General features: G+C 26.3%; 2 protein-coding genes across 2 annotated transcripts; both read left to right on the top strand.

The window, feature by feature from the left end:
* The first annotated feature begins 441 nt into the window (after positions 1-441).
* Positions 442-15,068, top strand: LOC118068878 (uncharacterized). The gene is made up of 3 exons (XM_035086603.1): positions 442-875; positions 7,480-7,783; positions 13,743-15,068. The coding sequence occupies exons 2-3, from the start codon at positions 7,616-7,618 to the stop codon at positions 15,048-15,050; spliced, it is 1,476 nt and encodes a 491-aa protein (XP_034942494.1). The 5' UTR covers positions 442-875; positions 7,480-7,615; the 3' UTR covers positions 15,051-15,068.
* A 19-nt stretch (positions 15,069-15,087) lies between these two features.
* On the top strand, positions 15,088-15,940 carry LOC118068879 (serum factor response D-like). Its single transcript, XM_035086604.1, has one exon. It carries the CDS (start codon positions 15,120-15,122, stop codon positions 15,636-15,638), a length of 519 nt encoding a protein of 172 aa, XP_034942495.1. The 5' UTR covers positions 15,088-15,119; the 3' UTR covers positions 15,639-15,940.
* Positions 15,941-17,701: the final 1,761 nt, after the last annotated feature.

Genomic DNA, 17,701 nt, shown 5'->3' with positions numbered 1-17,701 from the left:
CTGATATTACATTTTCCAGTATAATAATGACAAAAAAAAAACTCTTGTGACAATAATACTTTTGATGTTGGTCAAAGGAATAGAAGTGCGATAAAATATTATCAGATTCAGAGTGGATTTATAATAGAATAAAAGAGGTATAAGTGAATGATAAGTTAAGGAAATAATTGTCTAAAAAATAGTAAAAATAAATGGGTGAAAATGCGAATTTTATTCACGAATAAAACATGATTAAATAGAAAGATTAGTTATGAATTATATATACCTCAATTATTACTGTTTGTCAGGTACATTTATTGTTATTATTGTTATATTTGTTATATGTGATAAAATACTATCATTACGCTTGCGCTGATATAACGTTGAACAGGATAATGTGGCAGGGTGGAAAGACGACGCAAGCCCGGGTCGAGCGATGAAACGCCGTTAGAGCGGCGTCGTGATATGATGCGTACGCTCACGTTTAGTTTATCAGTAATAAAACATTTAGTGCACATATTAGTGTACTGACTGACTATGAATCTCGTTGTACGGTCATTCGGTCATTGACCGCCAACAAATGAAAATCAAACAATCAATAGTATTTAAATAATAATTAATTATATACATAAATATATAATTATATTAATATATTTTTTAAATATTCTATAAATTTTACTCACATTGTCATTATCAATCATTTCTATATTAGCATGTCTCTTTGTGGATTTTAATAAAACAAATGCGCGCGAATAAGTACGTGCTGTGATCAGTCTTTTATTTGATCTTGTTAGAAAATTGAGCCAACAGCAATTTTACATGTTGCAGTTGAATAAAAATCATAAATAAATTAAATAAAACAGACGACGGAAAATAGTCATCGCCAAGAGTAACAGGTACGTAATTGTCCCTATTGGAACACATTTCTTTTGTATTATAAAATGTACTATATGTATATATATATTAATTATTCTATTGTGACAGTTTTCACAATAGGTTTTCTCATTTATAAATTAACTTTTTAATTAAATCACTACTCTTATTTATTTACGCAAAAAAATTTGATACATCATCAATTTGTATCTTCAAAATGATAGTAATTCTTTTAATTCGAAAATGTATTAATTATTTATTATTTGTCGAAAAGGAAATAAAAGAAAAGCAAAACAATTATTTCGACAATTGGCAATCAATTAACATCACTGTCAAAATAACAATAACAGTATAAAAAGTTGGCTAAAATTTCCGATGAATTTCGATTTTTATGGATATGAAAAAAAGTGATGAATATAAATTTATTGTTAGTATTAAAAAATTTCAGTATCATTAGTCAAATTTATTGAGCCATATTTCGAATGTTAATAGTTTAGTTTGCTATTATTGTATCGACCATAATCAGCCTATGTCAGAAAATATACACTTTAACTGAAGAAAAAAAAAACAAGCTCAAAAATTCAAATAGTTGAAGATATTTAGATTAAGTCATACTTTGAGTGATGATACTTAATGTATGCACAGTCGGGAATTGAATTTAGCAGAATCCAACAATCGGGTGGTTGGAGTAGTATGAATTAAAAATATTCAAAAAAAAAAATAAAGCATCAAGTTTACCCAAGTCAAACTAAAAGAATACACTATATATGTATTTAGTCCAGGTGGTATTATTTAAATATAGTCTATATAATATTTATGTACGTTTATATTTACATGTCTATTGTATATGTGCATACGATTAATCCAAATTTATAATCATTCATTTCAATAATGACTTTGTGTCTACAGCAAACATTGGAAAAATATTACACACTTTTTGCATAAAGTAATCAAAAAAGTTATACAATATTTTGTAACTATAAAAGTAGGATTTATAAAATGTATTTCAACTATAGGATGCACATTTTATCGATATGTTAACATCTAAAAATGTATTTCTCATTCGTATTAGACTTTCCACATTGTTTTGTATGTCATATAAGATACCACTGAATGAGTAAGCTATATCATACAAGACTTGAAATATCATACTTGGGAAATTTGAAAAATTTTACATCTACAACATAACTACATAACTACTATGCAACTATATGTATAATCTTGGTGGAGGTCAGGCCATCAATGTGCCTTGAACCGCTTGGTTGGATGTATAACATTCCGCAGATGATATAGATACAATACCCTAGCTCCAGCCATCGTTTTTTATTATTCTACTAAATTTATTATTCCTTCCTATAGTTTTATGACATCACAAAAACAAAAAAAAACAATTCAAAGAATCTGCATAATTGAATATATTATTCTTGAATATCGGTTACCAATTTGTTGATATGAAAAAAAATTCCATCTCATTTTTATGCTTATTAAATTCAAAGGACGCGAATTTATCATTTTTTTTTTCCTAATTTGCAGCTATTGTTATATGGCAAGTAATAAAAATAAATTATATTTATAGTAAAGAATTTGTTTGAATTTTTCCATTGGAAAGGAAGAGTACATTATGGAGTCAAAATAAAAATAAATGTTAAATTTTGAAATATAAATATAGAGATAATGATTCTTGATTATAAAGTGAGAAGTAGACTTTGAAGATAATCTTTCGCTACAGTTAACACTTTTATTCTCTAGTATGCAGTACCTCGTCGCCCACCTTTTAGTCGAGAAATGGACCTTCCCAGGTAACTAGGTCGGAAGCTGAAGATCATGAGAAAAAAAGGAAAAATGGGGAAATAATCATACTGTCATCCGGTTATTGAAGAATATCTGTAGAATGAAAAATGTATCGTGATTTAAAAAAACATAGATGGATACATAATATACCATCCTTAACGACCTTTATATAAAAATGCCAGTCACCTTATTCACACGCAATTTCAGTCGAATCCTAAATAAAATCCTGTGCGTATTTATTCGACTTTAATATCAAAGAAAATAGTTTATATCGACTGTGAAGGCTTTGAATAGAGTAAGATTAATCGTGTAGATAAAAAGGAAATAAAAAAATGTCAAATAAAATGTCCTTATAGTTGCTCAACTGTTATATTAAACAGAGATTGATAAAATATATCTTTAATTTTTTTTCAATTCAAGATTAAAGACAATGATTGATTTCCATCATATAATAAAAGAAACAAATGTTACATTAATTAATATTATCCAATGCAAAGCCTAATATTATTTCAATCTGATCGGTCTTTGAATATTTTAGTAAGTAATTTTTATTTCGTCATATAAATTTGTTATATATAATAAATTGAATTTACTCAATATTTATAACATTCAAACCTAAACGTCTGTTAATCGATGGAAATATTTTCTTTCCATCGTTCGTCAAACATGAATGTTTTTTTTTCCCCAACTTTTTATTACACTATTGCGTGTTTGATATCGAGAAAAATAACTTTTCAATATTTTGTATCCGACGAAAAACAAAAAATTGATGATTCAATTTTTTTTTCCTCTTTTTTTTTTCAACAATTTCATTAATCACATTGTAGTTCTTCATGATTGCAATTAAAGCATAATTTTTTCGTTAATTGAGTAATGGGTTTTCTCTCTTTTACACACTCCTCTAGATCGTGAGTAATATATGTGCGCGCGCTGAAACGTCTATTCTGTTGATTCGGTCTCAATCAAGACATTGTATTGCCTGTTGCTCCATTTTATTAGGTCATCATCAGTATTAATATCCATCATCGATTGATGTATCTATAGGTTTTGTCAAAAATGACATTTATTACTGTGGAAATAACAAGCACAAGCGTGTATCACGTTTCGCAATTTCTTTGATTTATGAAGACGATCACGTAGATAAATAAATAAAGATAAATAATAATTAATTGTATATTTGTGTACATGGTATATAACACATGCCATATAGGGATAATAGATACCAGTGTGTATTTATATTCTGAAGACAATCCAATATTATTTTGCCATAAGCATCACTGTGAATTCAATGTGGTCATTTTAGACGTAAGGAAAAATAATATTATACACACATACTGATAAATGAAAGAAATAAGTTTATGCAACAGTTGGGAATAATAAAACATTTCTCTATCTCATATGTATCCTTCAACATGTTTTCTCGTTTTTCTTTAAATCTTGCATTATTTTTCTTCTCTCTATCCATTTTCTTGTTCTCTTGGGTTATGTACATCTTCACGTCGACCGTATGAGTGGCTTTTGAGATTGAGATTATTTCGTCCCAGGGAAGAACCTAGATCGAGGGCCGAGTTCGCCTGCACAACTAGCTGCCGATCAATACTCACCTGGTCTTGAAGCCTGTACAAGCATGGAGACTAACGGATTTTTAATATATATATATATATATATATGATTATTGCATCACATATATATGTAAAAAATAGAAAATTTTGTACTTTAAAACTTGAGTTGTTAAAGTATTTTGACCTTCAAGTTATTCCAATGTGTTATTACACTGAATGCCAGTACGTTGACTTTTAATAATAAATGGGCTTTTATTGCTTGAGTATTTTGCATTCATAATATACAAGCCCACGTGTAAAAAATACATTTGTCAGGTATATTAGCTTATATGTAAACATCGTCAATGATTGTAGTCTTATTCAAACACCATGTTTTAAGTATAATCATTCTAGTTTATTATTTTCGTATTTACGACAAGGTTTTTGCAACATTAAGGCATAACGTCTGTCATTAGTCAATGTAAACTTGTCGAATGGTGACAACTATAATATAAACTCGTATGATAAATGTACAAGTTTGTTTGTGTGTAATATACATGTATATGTAACGTCATCCTTTTAATAGAAGCTCGTTTCGTCTTCGACCGCGAAACAGATTGATTGTTAGCATGTCACATGTTGACATAGGTAACTGAAGATCAAGTTTGTACACATTATATGTACGATACCAGCTATACATCTATAGAATATACGAAACACGATAAGTTATCTAACAGTAAAAGTATTCGATCGAAATAACGTGATCTAGTGATAATAAAAATGGTATAAATTGTTTCGGCAGAATAACAGATTGATTTTTTTATATATAAACTTGAATAATTTAATTTTTTTGTTTAATAATAAATTAATCGGATTTATGTTTATGGTGGATGTTAAATGATATATTAAATAGGGGGGGGGGAGGAGTAGATGTAACCACATTTATGGTTATTTTGAAAATTTCAGTGGGATAATTTTATAGTTCTACTTTAGGCTTGATGAAACATAAATAATAGTTCTAATTCCCGGTATGTATGTGTGTGAATATTATATGTGGTTTTGGAGAGAAATAAAGAATTTCTGGTGATTGTTACACAGAGATATGATACATTGATTGCGACAAATAATAAATTTTATCGAGTTGTTACAGTTTTGAATTCGATAAATAAATAATTTTAATGCATCAGGGATTTATTTTTTTATTTAGGAAATATTTATTTTTGATTTATAGATATTGTTGTAAATTTAAAAAATACCTAAAAACATTCTATTCCGATTCAATAGATTGATTTATTGATTCTTTGCCTTTTTATTTGTGATAAATATTTTGAAAGTAGAAATTTTTTATTTTGGTCAGACATGAAATTTTTTTTTATTGATCTAATTAATAACATTCCAAGAATGATAAAACTTTGTAAATTTATTATTATCGAATTTAACTTTGGAAATAAAAATAATTTAAATTTTTAATAAAATGTTTATTTAATAAACTTTTAATAACTAATAAAATTAATAAGACGAATTATTGCTGAATTAGTTTTTAAAAAAACTTGAGAGTTTAAAAGTGCAATTAATAAAGTATTGGCTATGTTATTAACGAAATAAAAAAAAAATCCAACCAAAGATAATAAAATTTGCATTTATAATTTATAAAACATATACAGTTAGTTGATCAATATTAAAAGTTTGTTTGACCTCTAATTATTTGAAGAGAAATGGATTTTCTACAGAATATCGAATGATTCAATGTCTAGTCACCTTGCTGAAATAAACAAAGCGTAAAAAAAATTTTTTTTTTTGTTATAAACTCAATCCAAAGTAAAATATTTATAGTATTCTATAAATGAATAAAAAAGTAAAAATTCATAAAAATTTATTCATATAAAATGTAATCATAAAATCATAGTGTCATGTTGATCAATTTGAATTTTATGATTTTGACAGATTAATCATGCCATCATAAATGCATACGACAGTAAAACATATATCTATCATAAATAAGAAATTCTACTCTTGTAAGATGATAAATAAAAAATCAGAATATGCTTTGTGAATTTTTATACATATTGTACTGTGCATCCTATAAAAAAGAAATATTATTTATAGAAGAAGATTATTTAATTCTAAAACAAAAGTAGAAAATTTTTGTCGTGAATTCTTTAAAAATCATGTACATACTCTATCATAATCTAATCATAGTAATTTATCTGATTTTCGATTCTTATTTCTTTGAAATTCTGGAAAAAAACTGGAGAAAAAATAAGTCTGTTTGACTAAAAATTGGCTAAATTATTCTTCACGAGTCTTATCACAACTCACTAGGGGAAAAAAATAACCTATCTCACGAATTTTTAAACATTTTCACAAAAATAAATGTATAATGAAAATCTGAATGTGAAATAGCAATTTATAGCAAAGCTCTTATTTCCTCTTTACTTCCAAACAATTAATAGCTATGTCAATGCCGGCTAACAGAATTGCATTTACATTCATAGTCAGCTTAAACGAGATTTCCCTATATTAACCAAGATTCATTAATCATTGATATGCAATTTACTCAAGAGTGATACTTGAAAGCTTTAATCATTTCAAGAATACAGCATTTACTTGAATAAAAATATATATACATATATATTCCAACATTACAAATGAATGTAAAGACAAAGAATAGTTTATTCTAAACAAAGAGAAAAAAAATAAGAAGGTGTGAAATAGCTGCTTAGCTCAGTAAAAAAAGTTCATTTAAGAGCTCAGAAAAGTACCTGTGTTTTTTTCTTTAAAAATTTCTCTCAAAAAGAGATAAAATAATCGATTCGCCTGAAGGCATTGTTCTGTCTTACTGTTCATTATTGTACCAAAAATTTAAAGAAAAAATTAACTTTCAACAATAAAGTATTTCATGTTTTATATTACATAGAACACAATATTCATTTTTTTTTTTGTTAAAAATTTTTAATGAAAAAAAGAAAAAATAATTAATTTCGTACCATTAATTAATAAAAAAAGTCTTTTAAATTTAATTAATTTATTTAAAAATTCATTGCGTGTCCACTTTTAATTTCTCCTCCAATTTTATTTTTTACGTTTATATTTAGTATTAATGCCATCTCCATTAATCCTCTGAGTAATTAATCATCTCGTTTTTAATTACATATCGAATATATACAATAACACTATTTCTTACTCTCTTAGATTATTTTAATATACAAAATGAAATAATAGCTGTTGATTTATTTAAAATTGATTTTATGTTATAACATGAATGATGATGATGAATGTTTATGACTGTTTTCAGGTGACGACACGGTGGATAAATTGAAGCGAAGGAGAATTAATATTGAATAATATTAAAAAGAAGCAAGTGAATGACAATTAAATGAGAATAGAAGAAGAATAAACAAAAATAAAAGTGGATATCTCGTGATGCGGTGATGGCTCTCTTATATAGATTCGCGCAGCTACCAGATCGCGGTGGCACGCGGGTCTTTTCCTTTGTCGTCACCAGAAGTGTGGTGCGTGATCCTGAAAGAGATGTAACCAGCAAAGAGCTTGTTTGCGGTTTTCAAAAATGGGCTGTGGCCTTTTCACGAGGTGACAAGGTATGTAATAAAGATATTTCATTTATTATGATGAAGAACAAGGTCATCAGTACTATCATCATTTTAGTTGAATTTTTTTAACACAATTTAAAAACACAAATAAAAAAAAAAAAAAGAATCGAAACAAATACAAAATTTTTTTGAATGGCCAGTGTAGAAAAAATTATTAATTACAAACTTTTTTAATAATTAAAGAATTATTTTTAACCAATAGAGACGTAGATTCTCGTAACAGTTATTAAGATTCATTATGCTTCTCTTGTCACAATTTAGGAAAGGATTTTAAATAAATTTGATGAAGATTAATTTATTCAAGTATGATAAAATAAATGCTCTTATCTTTAATGATTAATCATTCATTAAAATGGACTCTTGTGCATACACTTGATAGTGGTAATAGCTAATCTCAGAAAGCGTGTTTTACCGTAAATTCACACTGAAATTTAATCCATCAAAATTTGACTAATTCACTTAACTACAAGATAAAATATTATTTTGTACAGTTTAACCTAGAAATTAACCGACAGAGATAATATAAAATTTAGTTAATTTTTTGCTGACTGATCCTCGAATATGCGAATATGCATGAAGAAATGACAAGTGATAATATGTCAAGTTTCTAGAAAATTCCTGTAACTTTGCATGATAAATAAATTTGACAGTTCAAATGTTCTTTTTTACCTTCTGACAATTTTTAAAAAAGTATGCTGTCAACGAGCCATCACCAAATGACGTAATCCTCTTGAAAATTTTATAGAACAACACAAATTTTTATGTCACTTTTATCGTATTCGAGTTTTGTTAACGATTATTTACCGCATAAAATACCGTTATTTTATTTTTCGATAGATTTAAAAGCTTGAAACACGTCACATTGATTTAAATATCAATTATCAAATCAGTCCATTTTACTGATTCGATGAATAAATATTTCAATTTATTAGATCATCACATCTAATCGATTTTATCAACTATTATTCCTAATAATTTAAATTCATATATCATATTAATATATGAGCATACTTGACTTGTCTTTTATCAAATTCACTAGACCATCTGTTGATGTGGGAATTTTTTAAATTATTTAAATTTCTCTTAACCTAATAAAAAATGAGCAGTGCCAGCATATAATAAGTATTAGGGTTTTAACAAATGGGATAAAAGTGGTAAAAAAAAATTTCCCTTTTAAACCGTTTGTGTAATTTTATCACCTTCCTCCGTTTATAAATGTTCGGGTTAGAGTAGTGTAGGGAAATTATATTATGCCAAGCCAATAAAGACTGACCCTAAAAGCCTCTAACCTACTGCCTGAAATCGAAACAGTGAATATCCATTGTATAATAATGATAATAGTGCATTATTGTTTTCCACATCAAATTTACTGTTTCCAAACAATGACAAATCAATGACCATGAAATATTACCGATTTAATTGTTTCACTTAAGTTTGCATTTTTGCAATTTTATTAAATATTTTATGACTCATTGATTCAATTTTTTTGTCATATTAAAGTCATCATTTTATCAATATTTTTAATCGTAATTTTGTATTGATATTTTTCATAAGTTAGTTTAATATAATAATTTAATATAAAAATAAAATATTAAAAGAGCTTCAAAGTATTGAATCATAGAATTGAGTAAGAAGAGCGTTGGGAAAGCTTAAGATGCTTTTAAGAAGATTTATAAATGAACCTTGAAAGTTTAACAGAGTTCACGACGGTAATAATTTAAATTTTCAGATATGCATTATATAAATAATTGTAGAGTAATGAATAAACTAAATACAAAACAATCTTAGAGATCATTTACTTTAAAATAAGTTATTTCATTTAACTATATCCTCTTCTATTAATTTAAAAATTGTATGATATCATAAAAAAATTTATCTTAAAATAATAATTTGATAATTACAAACACAGTATTGTAAAGTTAAAATAGCATTAAATCAAAAAACAATATATTAATAATATTAAAAGTTCAAACTATTTCATTAAGTAAAAAAGTAATTTCTCTTCAATTTTATTTTAAATTAATTAAAAATGTAAAAAGAAACATACACACTCACTTTATGTAAAATTTCTCTCTGTATTGCTTAGGAAACTCGGCTTTCTATGGATCGATATATCCATTCAATATAAAATTAAACCTAGAACACTATTATTCATTTACTTTTCATAAGAGGATTATTATTTAAAAGATATTTACAACGTAAATTTTACTCCAATATATATGTGCTTGTAAATATATAAGGATAGTGGTATAATTAATTTTTATAAAATATTTTCAATAAAGATGTTTACTTGATGTTAGTTTCTCCATAAAAATGAGCTTTTTAAAATTTAATCAATTAAGCTTCTGTATTTAATTTATTAATCAATTAGGTATAATTATGTTGAATTTAATAATTATGGAATTATTAATTAATACACAATATAATAATCATAATCTAAAAGACAAAAGTAATTCACCACTTCAGGTAGTATTTAGAAAAATCGATAAATACTCTTTAAGTGATTATATATTTAATTATATAAAACTATTTGATCAATAGAATGCATTTATAAATTATCGATGATATTGAATAAATTTTTTAATTATTAATTTTTAATAAATTTATGTTTAAAGCTAGAGAATAAAGAAATTTCAGATAAACTTTTATGAGTGAAAGTTGAATTATTTTATCTACTGAGAAAAAGATTCCATTATAAAAAAGTCTCTTAAAGAACATGAAATTTTTTTTTCATTTTTTATAAAATGACAACTAAAGTTTGCGCATTCATTATAACTATAGTGACATTCGAGAAGGATCATTGATTCTTATACTCTAACTAAATTTGTCATTTGATTAAAAAAAAGTTATTAAACAAATATCATTCAAGTTTTTGATAATTTTGCTAATAAAATCTTTCATTTTGTTTTATTATTTTTCGCATTTTATTCATTAGAAATTAAATGAAATAAAATTAATATCAAATCACTTGACTTTTATTTTAAAACCAAAGAATCTTGATAACAACTATTACAATTATTTTCTTCATTTATTTCCAATAAAAATAATGATCATTATATTAACTCTTGTCTTTTTTTTCATTATTATTATAATTTATAGAGGTTTTTTTTTCTCTTAACCTTCATCATATAAGGTTTTAACTTACTGGAGTACATTTTTTAATACCCACTCACATAAAGGGATTTTATCAATACGAAGAATACAAAAAAGAAAAAAATAAATAAATAAATGAAAAGTGGTTGAAAGCTTAAAAACTGAATAGGAATGCCCTCTAGATCGTATGAAGTAAGTGTAAATGGTTTTTATATTTGTTATGATTGTAAAGAGTTTGAAATATTAAAGAAAAAAGTATTACTCGAAAAATTTCAAAAGAATATCTATTTTTATTATATTTAATTTTTTATTGTTAATCAAGTAAAAAATTAAAAAAAAATCTTTTAATTATTTTTTCTTTATTAGAATCTGTTTTTAAAACAAAAAGGTTTAATAAAAAAATTTCTTCCTCAAATAAAAAATTTTTCTTGTATCTAAACGACTGTCACTCAAACTTTAATTAATGTTTTTTTTACAAACAAATAAAAATAAAGAATAACAATAGTAACTACTTGACAGTACATAACTGTTGAAACATGTGTTCAAGCGTGTTAATTGTAGCCTATATCTTCCAATGTTCTATTTAATGTAGAATTTAAAAGATAAAAATTAGTGGAGCAAAACATGTATTGTCACGATTTGTTAAACAAGACATGAGGTAGCAATATCAGTTCGAAAAACCTACATGAAAAATATATTACAATAAAGAGAGGTAATTTATTCCATAGATATTTGTAGTCTCTTTGAGAATAAATAACAAAAAGTTTCTTTGTTTTTCCAAAGATAAAATTGTTATGAGAAGAAAAGATTGAATGTATTGTAGACTGTGAAGTGGATATATTCAGCAGTCTGATATTTTTTTTTTTTTTCGAATAAATATCAGCCTCAAAAACTCAAACTTTAGTTGATGTTTCATTTAAATCATTGATGCAAGCACACAAGTTTAGCAGGATTTTACTATAAAAGCTGACGTTAGATAACTTTACCCTATTATTGATTGTTGATAAATTTAAGCTCTCAAAAGTTTCAAGATTACGGATCAAAGATCTAGACATAAAGAAAAACTTTAAAACAAACTCTGAATATATTTTTATTTGATGTATCTATTTTTGATTTAACTACTTTTTAGTTTATTTATCAATAAGATAAAGTAGAAATAATAATATAAGATTGAATCATGTCTTAATTTGTAGAACTTTAAAAAATGAAATGGTTATTACAAATTATATTTCATAACTGGATCTTTATTACATTGATGATATTACTATTAGATCATTTGTTTCTGTATGATATAAATATGAAGAAAGAAAAATTATTTTTACAATTTATTATCTTGGTTAACTCCTAGACCAAAATCTATTTTTATTAACTTTTGTTTTCAACTTGATATTTTTAGAAATCCATTTTCGCGCTTTTAATAGAATATATCACTGACAATTGAGTTATTTATTATTGAATTTCAAATATATTGTTCATGATAGAAAAAGAAAAGCGTACGCCACGTTGTTTTTTATCTTGTTAATTAAATGTATCAATAGACGATAAATTTTTTACTTTAATAGGTGTAATAACTAATCATATATTTAATCCTTTCTTAATTAATGATACTTTTGATGTATAAATTGAATATTTTTATGTCTCTCATAACGAAAAAGAATTAACTATTTATAGATAAATAAACTTGTTGAACTCGATAAAAGATAAACATGTGTGAAATCCTGAAAATATTAATGGTAACATTTTCTACTTTTCTACCTGAATTATGTACTTAACTCGTTTTTCACTAACAACATCACATAAAATTTCTTTTTACCGATGTACTTATACTTATGAGCTTATGATAATAATGTATATTTTTTTTTGAAATAATTATTCCAATATTATCACATGCATCAAATTAATCTCAACGCCGGTATAATAAACCTGTCAATTTAATGCACACGTATTTCCTATTAGATATTAGTATTAAATTAGTAATAAAATCAATTGCGGTGAAATTATTTATACAGTAATTTGCTTGTATTTGTATTTATAATTTTTAATAATTATTAGAAATAATTTTTTTCCCAACTTATGAGCTGATAAAAAGTCTTACAAGTATGTCATTATTTGAAGTATCTTATCATATAATATCTTAGTATCATTCAGTGAATGAACAATGCTGTGATCTACATATTACTGACCCTCAATATGTAATTCCATAACCGATAATTGAGATAGGATCGCTAATGAGGGCATTCCTACTTAATTTTTCAATAGCCATTAATAGAGACTAGGTCACTATAATTGGTATTCGTTTACCTCATTATTACCTATTAATAGTAGATTCATTTTGCTACATTAAACCACACCATTTATTAAGCGTGAATAAGATTTATCAACTCTAACTCATCTTCACTCAGATCGTGGGAAAATATTTATTATTTAAATTCAAATACCATTACAATAAACTATTTTATTCCTTTTTCATTTTTTTTATTTATTTATTAATAATTGAATTTTTAAAGAATCTCACGTCGATAAAAATGAATTTCTTTCAATTTAAAAATGTCTGACTAAAATGGAGTAATTTCACTTAATTTACTAAAACTATTAAATGAAATAATATATTGAGAAATAAATGAGTTTTTATAAAAAATAATATCAAGCTAACAAAAGAAATATTTTTCGAAAATTATTATGAATTTTATAATAAATTATTTTAATATAAGCTTTAATAATAATATGGCAATTGTTTTTATAGAAAATATTATGTGGAAATAAAAAAAAAAAGTAAAAAAAATTTTTTTCTCAATATTGCACGTCAACAGAATATAAAAAAAGAAGGTAATCTAAAATTAATCTTTCGATACAGGTTCTTGGAGTGTACCTAGTATGGAGAGGAGCAGCACCAGGGCTTCGTGTGTATGTTGACTTCACATTCACACTATTGAACCGTGAACATTTTTCGGTGAACGAGGGTTTTTCTGGAAAGAGAGTCAAGTTTACGTATGACGCACCAGCGCAAGGTAATAGAAACTACATTCCCGTGTCAGACTTGTATAGTAGGAATTTCGCTGACCCAAACGGCGAATTTCAATTGGAATTGTCAATGGCAAATGTGAGGACAATATTCACAGCAGAGGTGCGAATGCCAACAGGAGTATTTACAGCAGGACAACCAAAGTCGAATAAATTGGAAACAGGATACTTTACATTTGGTGGATTTGACTGGAATTTAGTTATTTATCCACAGGGTAACAAAGAAAGCGACACACGTCCAGATACTAGACTTAGTGTTTATTTAGTTAGATTGACGGGTTTTGATCACCGTTGTCGAGTTCGTTACAATGTAACACTTGGTGAAGGTGAGAGAAAAATAGAATCTGGACAAATTCAAGATCTATCTGATGCTGAAGGTCGTGGTTATGGATGGCATCCTCGGGTTCGTTGGTCAGATATTGCATATAAAGGCACACTCCGTGTTTCACTGGAAATGATTGAAGCAAGAACGATATCAGAAATAGCTGTTCAAGCACTAGGACCATCTATTCAACTTCCCGCGGCACCGTGTTATGATCGAGATAAACAAGCTTGGACAATACGTGCTGATCTACACTCAGATACAGTAAGACTGCATCTTGTTTACAAAGATATACACAACGTACCCCGCAATCATCTCCGTTACATCAGTTGGTCAGCTTACTTGATACGAGGCGATGAGTCTAATCCAGAAACAATTTTGCTACCCGGTGCACCATTTAGTCGTTATTATGCTCAAGAAGCTGCAGATGAGGGTATTATTATGGAAACAAGTCTGGGCGTGAATGAAGTTAATGACGATGATTGCCCTTTTCTAACAGACAAAGGTCAATTGAGAGTACGCATTGAGTGGAATGAAAGCCATCTATTATTTCAAGCAACTTATCACAAATACGATGATGTTTGTCGGGTACACAATCAACAAATGCGACGTGAGATAGCTGCGTTACAAGCTGAAAACTATAGCTTAGAGAGACAATTGTTTAGCTATCAGAAGAGTTTGGCATATGCTCAAGCACAACAACAACAACAGCAGCAGCAACAAGCACAAGGTGGATCATTGGCATCTAGTGGTCAACATTCAACCCACAACAGTGGGCCCCTAGAGAGATCTGCTTCCACAGACACTGAATACGCCTGACAAGTATTGTTAGAACAAGTTAACGCTCATTCAGGTCATTTAAATCATTTAGGTCGTCATGTGAATCATATGAATCATGTAAATGGTAGACGAGACCGCATTAAAGACCCTTCAAGATGTACTAATTATCCATTGCCAATCATTCAAGATAATGATAATCGATTGCATCAAAATTTGGTTATGATGATGGAACGTCGATTGAGTAATGTACAACTCAAGCTACGCCGTGAATCAGAGTCAAGTTATAACTCTTATGATAGCTGTACAGATGAAGTGGCAAGTAGTACACGTAGTACTCATAAATCCCAAATAGCTTCTAATAATAATAATAACAATAATAATAATATTAATGTGTCCAACATTGTCAAACAACAACCAAAATCACATTCTATCAATCAAACAAATCATTTCAAAGGATTTAATAAAGTCAATTTTCAAGGACAACTTCCCAATGAATATTGGCAACAGAATAATATCAAAAGATGTAGACCCACTCTATGGGAAACTCTTGCTGGATTAGTCTGTTCACTTGGGGCTTTGGCTTCAAGAGCAGCAAAAATGGCTACACGACGTAATGAAACACTTTGAAGTTGATATTTATCAAACACACCAACATGATATTAATTGATAAATATAAATAATCCAAATATTATATAACTAAATTTTAAAACCTACATTAAAATGAAACTTTTACCTACTTTGTCAATTTCACTTAGCTACTATTATCTCCAAACACACACGCACACACTTATTTTAGTTGATGACATCTCTCGACTAGAATAAGGAAATTAATGTAATTATATGTGTAGAATAATACAAGATGTTACATTTCCCTTTTCGTTAGATACTCATATATGAATAATTATTCAATTTTGTATTTCTATTTGCATATTGACAGTAAATAATTGATAAAAATTTACCATTCATTTAATTAATTTATTTAAATAAGCAATTTAATTAAAGAATTATTTAAAATATGAAATTATCATTTAATAAATAGTACTGTGAAAAATTAAAATATGTTATAAAGAAAAATGAAAAATGAAAAAAAAAAAAAACTAATTACTTCTCAAGTAAAAATCTTGAATTTGGATATTTTAAAATGATTTTTTTATCAATATTTTCTTTTTGTCAAAATATTATGTCAAAGTAATATTAACAAATATAAATGTAAAAGATCTGATAGATAAAATATTAAGAAATTATACAACATTAAATCAACTCTATTTTGCTACTTGTAATAAACACTCGACTCAATCTTGGATGATACTAATAAAATTTTCACATACATCAAACATATAAAAGCATCACATACATATTTAGTGATAACTGCTTTGTAAAATAAATTCAATGAGTTCTTAAACACATTACGTTAAGAGCTTTAAATTAATTTAAATTTTTGATTCATTTATCAGGATATATTGAATCAGTTGAATACAATAAATAATTATAACATAATATGTAATGAAATAAAATAAATAAATAAATGAAAAAAGAAGAAATGAGTCTGACAAATATGGACCATGATAAAATAAGCCATATTTGTGACTTTTTCTATACTAATTATACCAATTTGAAACAAAAAGTAATATGGCGGTGAAACAATGCAAACAACACTACTAAATATTATCTTAATTATGAATTTATAGCAACAAAGAGTACTGTGTACCGATACTTTGTACATATTTTTAATTACTAAACGAGATATACACATAGATGTGAATCAATGTCCTTTGTGATTGTAACAAGTAGTCAAGATGTTCAATATATGCCAAAAATCAGCTGTAATGAAATCAAGAAATAATGAAAAAATAATCATAAATAGTTCTTTAACTGATTAAACTCTAGAAAATACTTGAAACATTTTATACACACCTAATAATAATCAACATAACTTGAATGCTGTTATTTAAATCATTTTTTTCTATTCAACTGTACATTAATAATAGACTTGAAGCACATACAAATGCATATTGGATATATCTGCTTGATATCACTTTTTCTGCCTGTACAATTTCTCATATCTGCTATTATTATATTGTATAGAATACATATTTATAAATTGGTAAATTTGGGTTTATATTTTTCAAGCTATTTACACTTGCACAAAAATTACAAATATATCTTTAATAATCATACTGAATAACTATTGGAATAAAATATGCGCAAAATGATATAATTTTATACAAAATACTATTTATTGTAAATAAGTGCCATCGAATTTAATAATTTTTATTTTTTGCCGCATAATTATTGTTTTTATAATAATTTAATATATTTTAAAATAAATTCTTTATTAATTCGACTTTAATGGCATCATTAAAAAAATCAAATGATAATTTATTGAATTATGTTGAGTTATGTTGATTAGAAAAATAATACTTGAATTTTTTTTCTAACAGCTGATTACAAATAAAACATTAATGTCACAAAATTTTTTTTTACAAATTATAGCATCAAAATTGCATGTTAGAAACATTTATAATTATTTATAAATCGGTAAGATATTTTTCGTACTGACAAAAGTGTTCAGGTGTATTTTAATATATTACTTAATATCGAAGAATTAAATAAATTCGAGAAGGCGCTTAATAATTAATTGGCATTGAACAGGGTAATCATGAATTTTGTTTAATTTCAGACTATTCCAA

This window comes from Chelonus insularis, unplaced genomic scaffold, assembly GCF_013357705.1.
Source record: "Chelonus insularis isolate UGA/USDA-ARS -01 unplaced genomic scaffold, ASM1335770v1 contig_403_pilon, whole genome shotgun sequence".
NCBI classification, from domain to species: domain Eukaryota; kingdom Metazoa; phylum Arthropoda; class Insecta; order Hymenoptera; family Braconidae; genus Chelonus; species Chelonus insularis.
Note: the sequence above shows the minus strand (reverse complement) of the source record. Positions and strands in the feature narration are given on the sequence as shown.

Coding starts and splice junctions, on each gene's coding strand:
- LOC118068879 (XM_035086604.1), top strand. CDS start 15,120: ATGAATCATGTAAATGGTAGACGAGACCGCATTAAAGACCCTTCAAGA.
- LOC118068878 (XM_035086603.1), top strand. CDS start 7,616: ATGGCTCTCTTATATAGATTCGCGCAGCTACCAGATCGCGGTGGCACG. Junction 7,784..13,742: donor CCTTTTCACGAGGTGACAAG/GTATGTAATAAA, acceptor CTTTCGATACAG/GTTCTTGGAGTGTACCTAGT.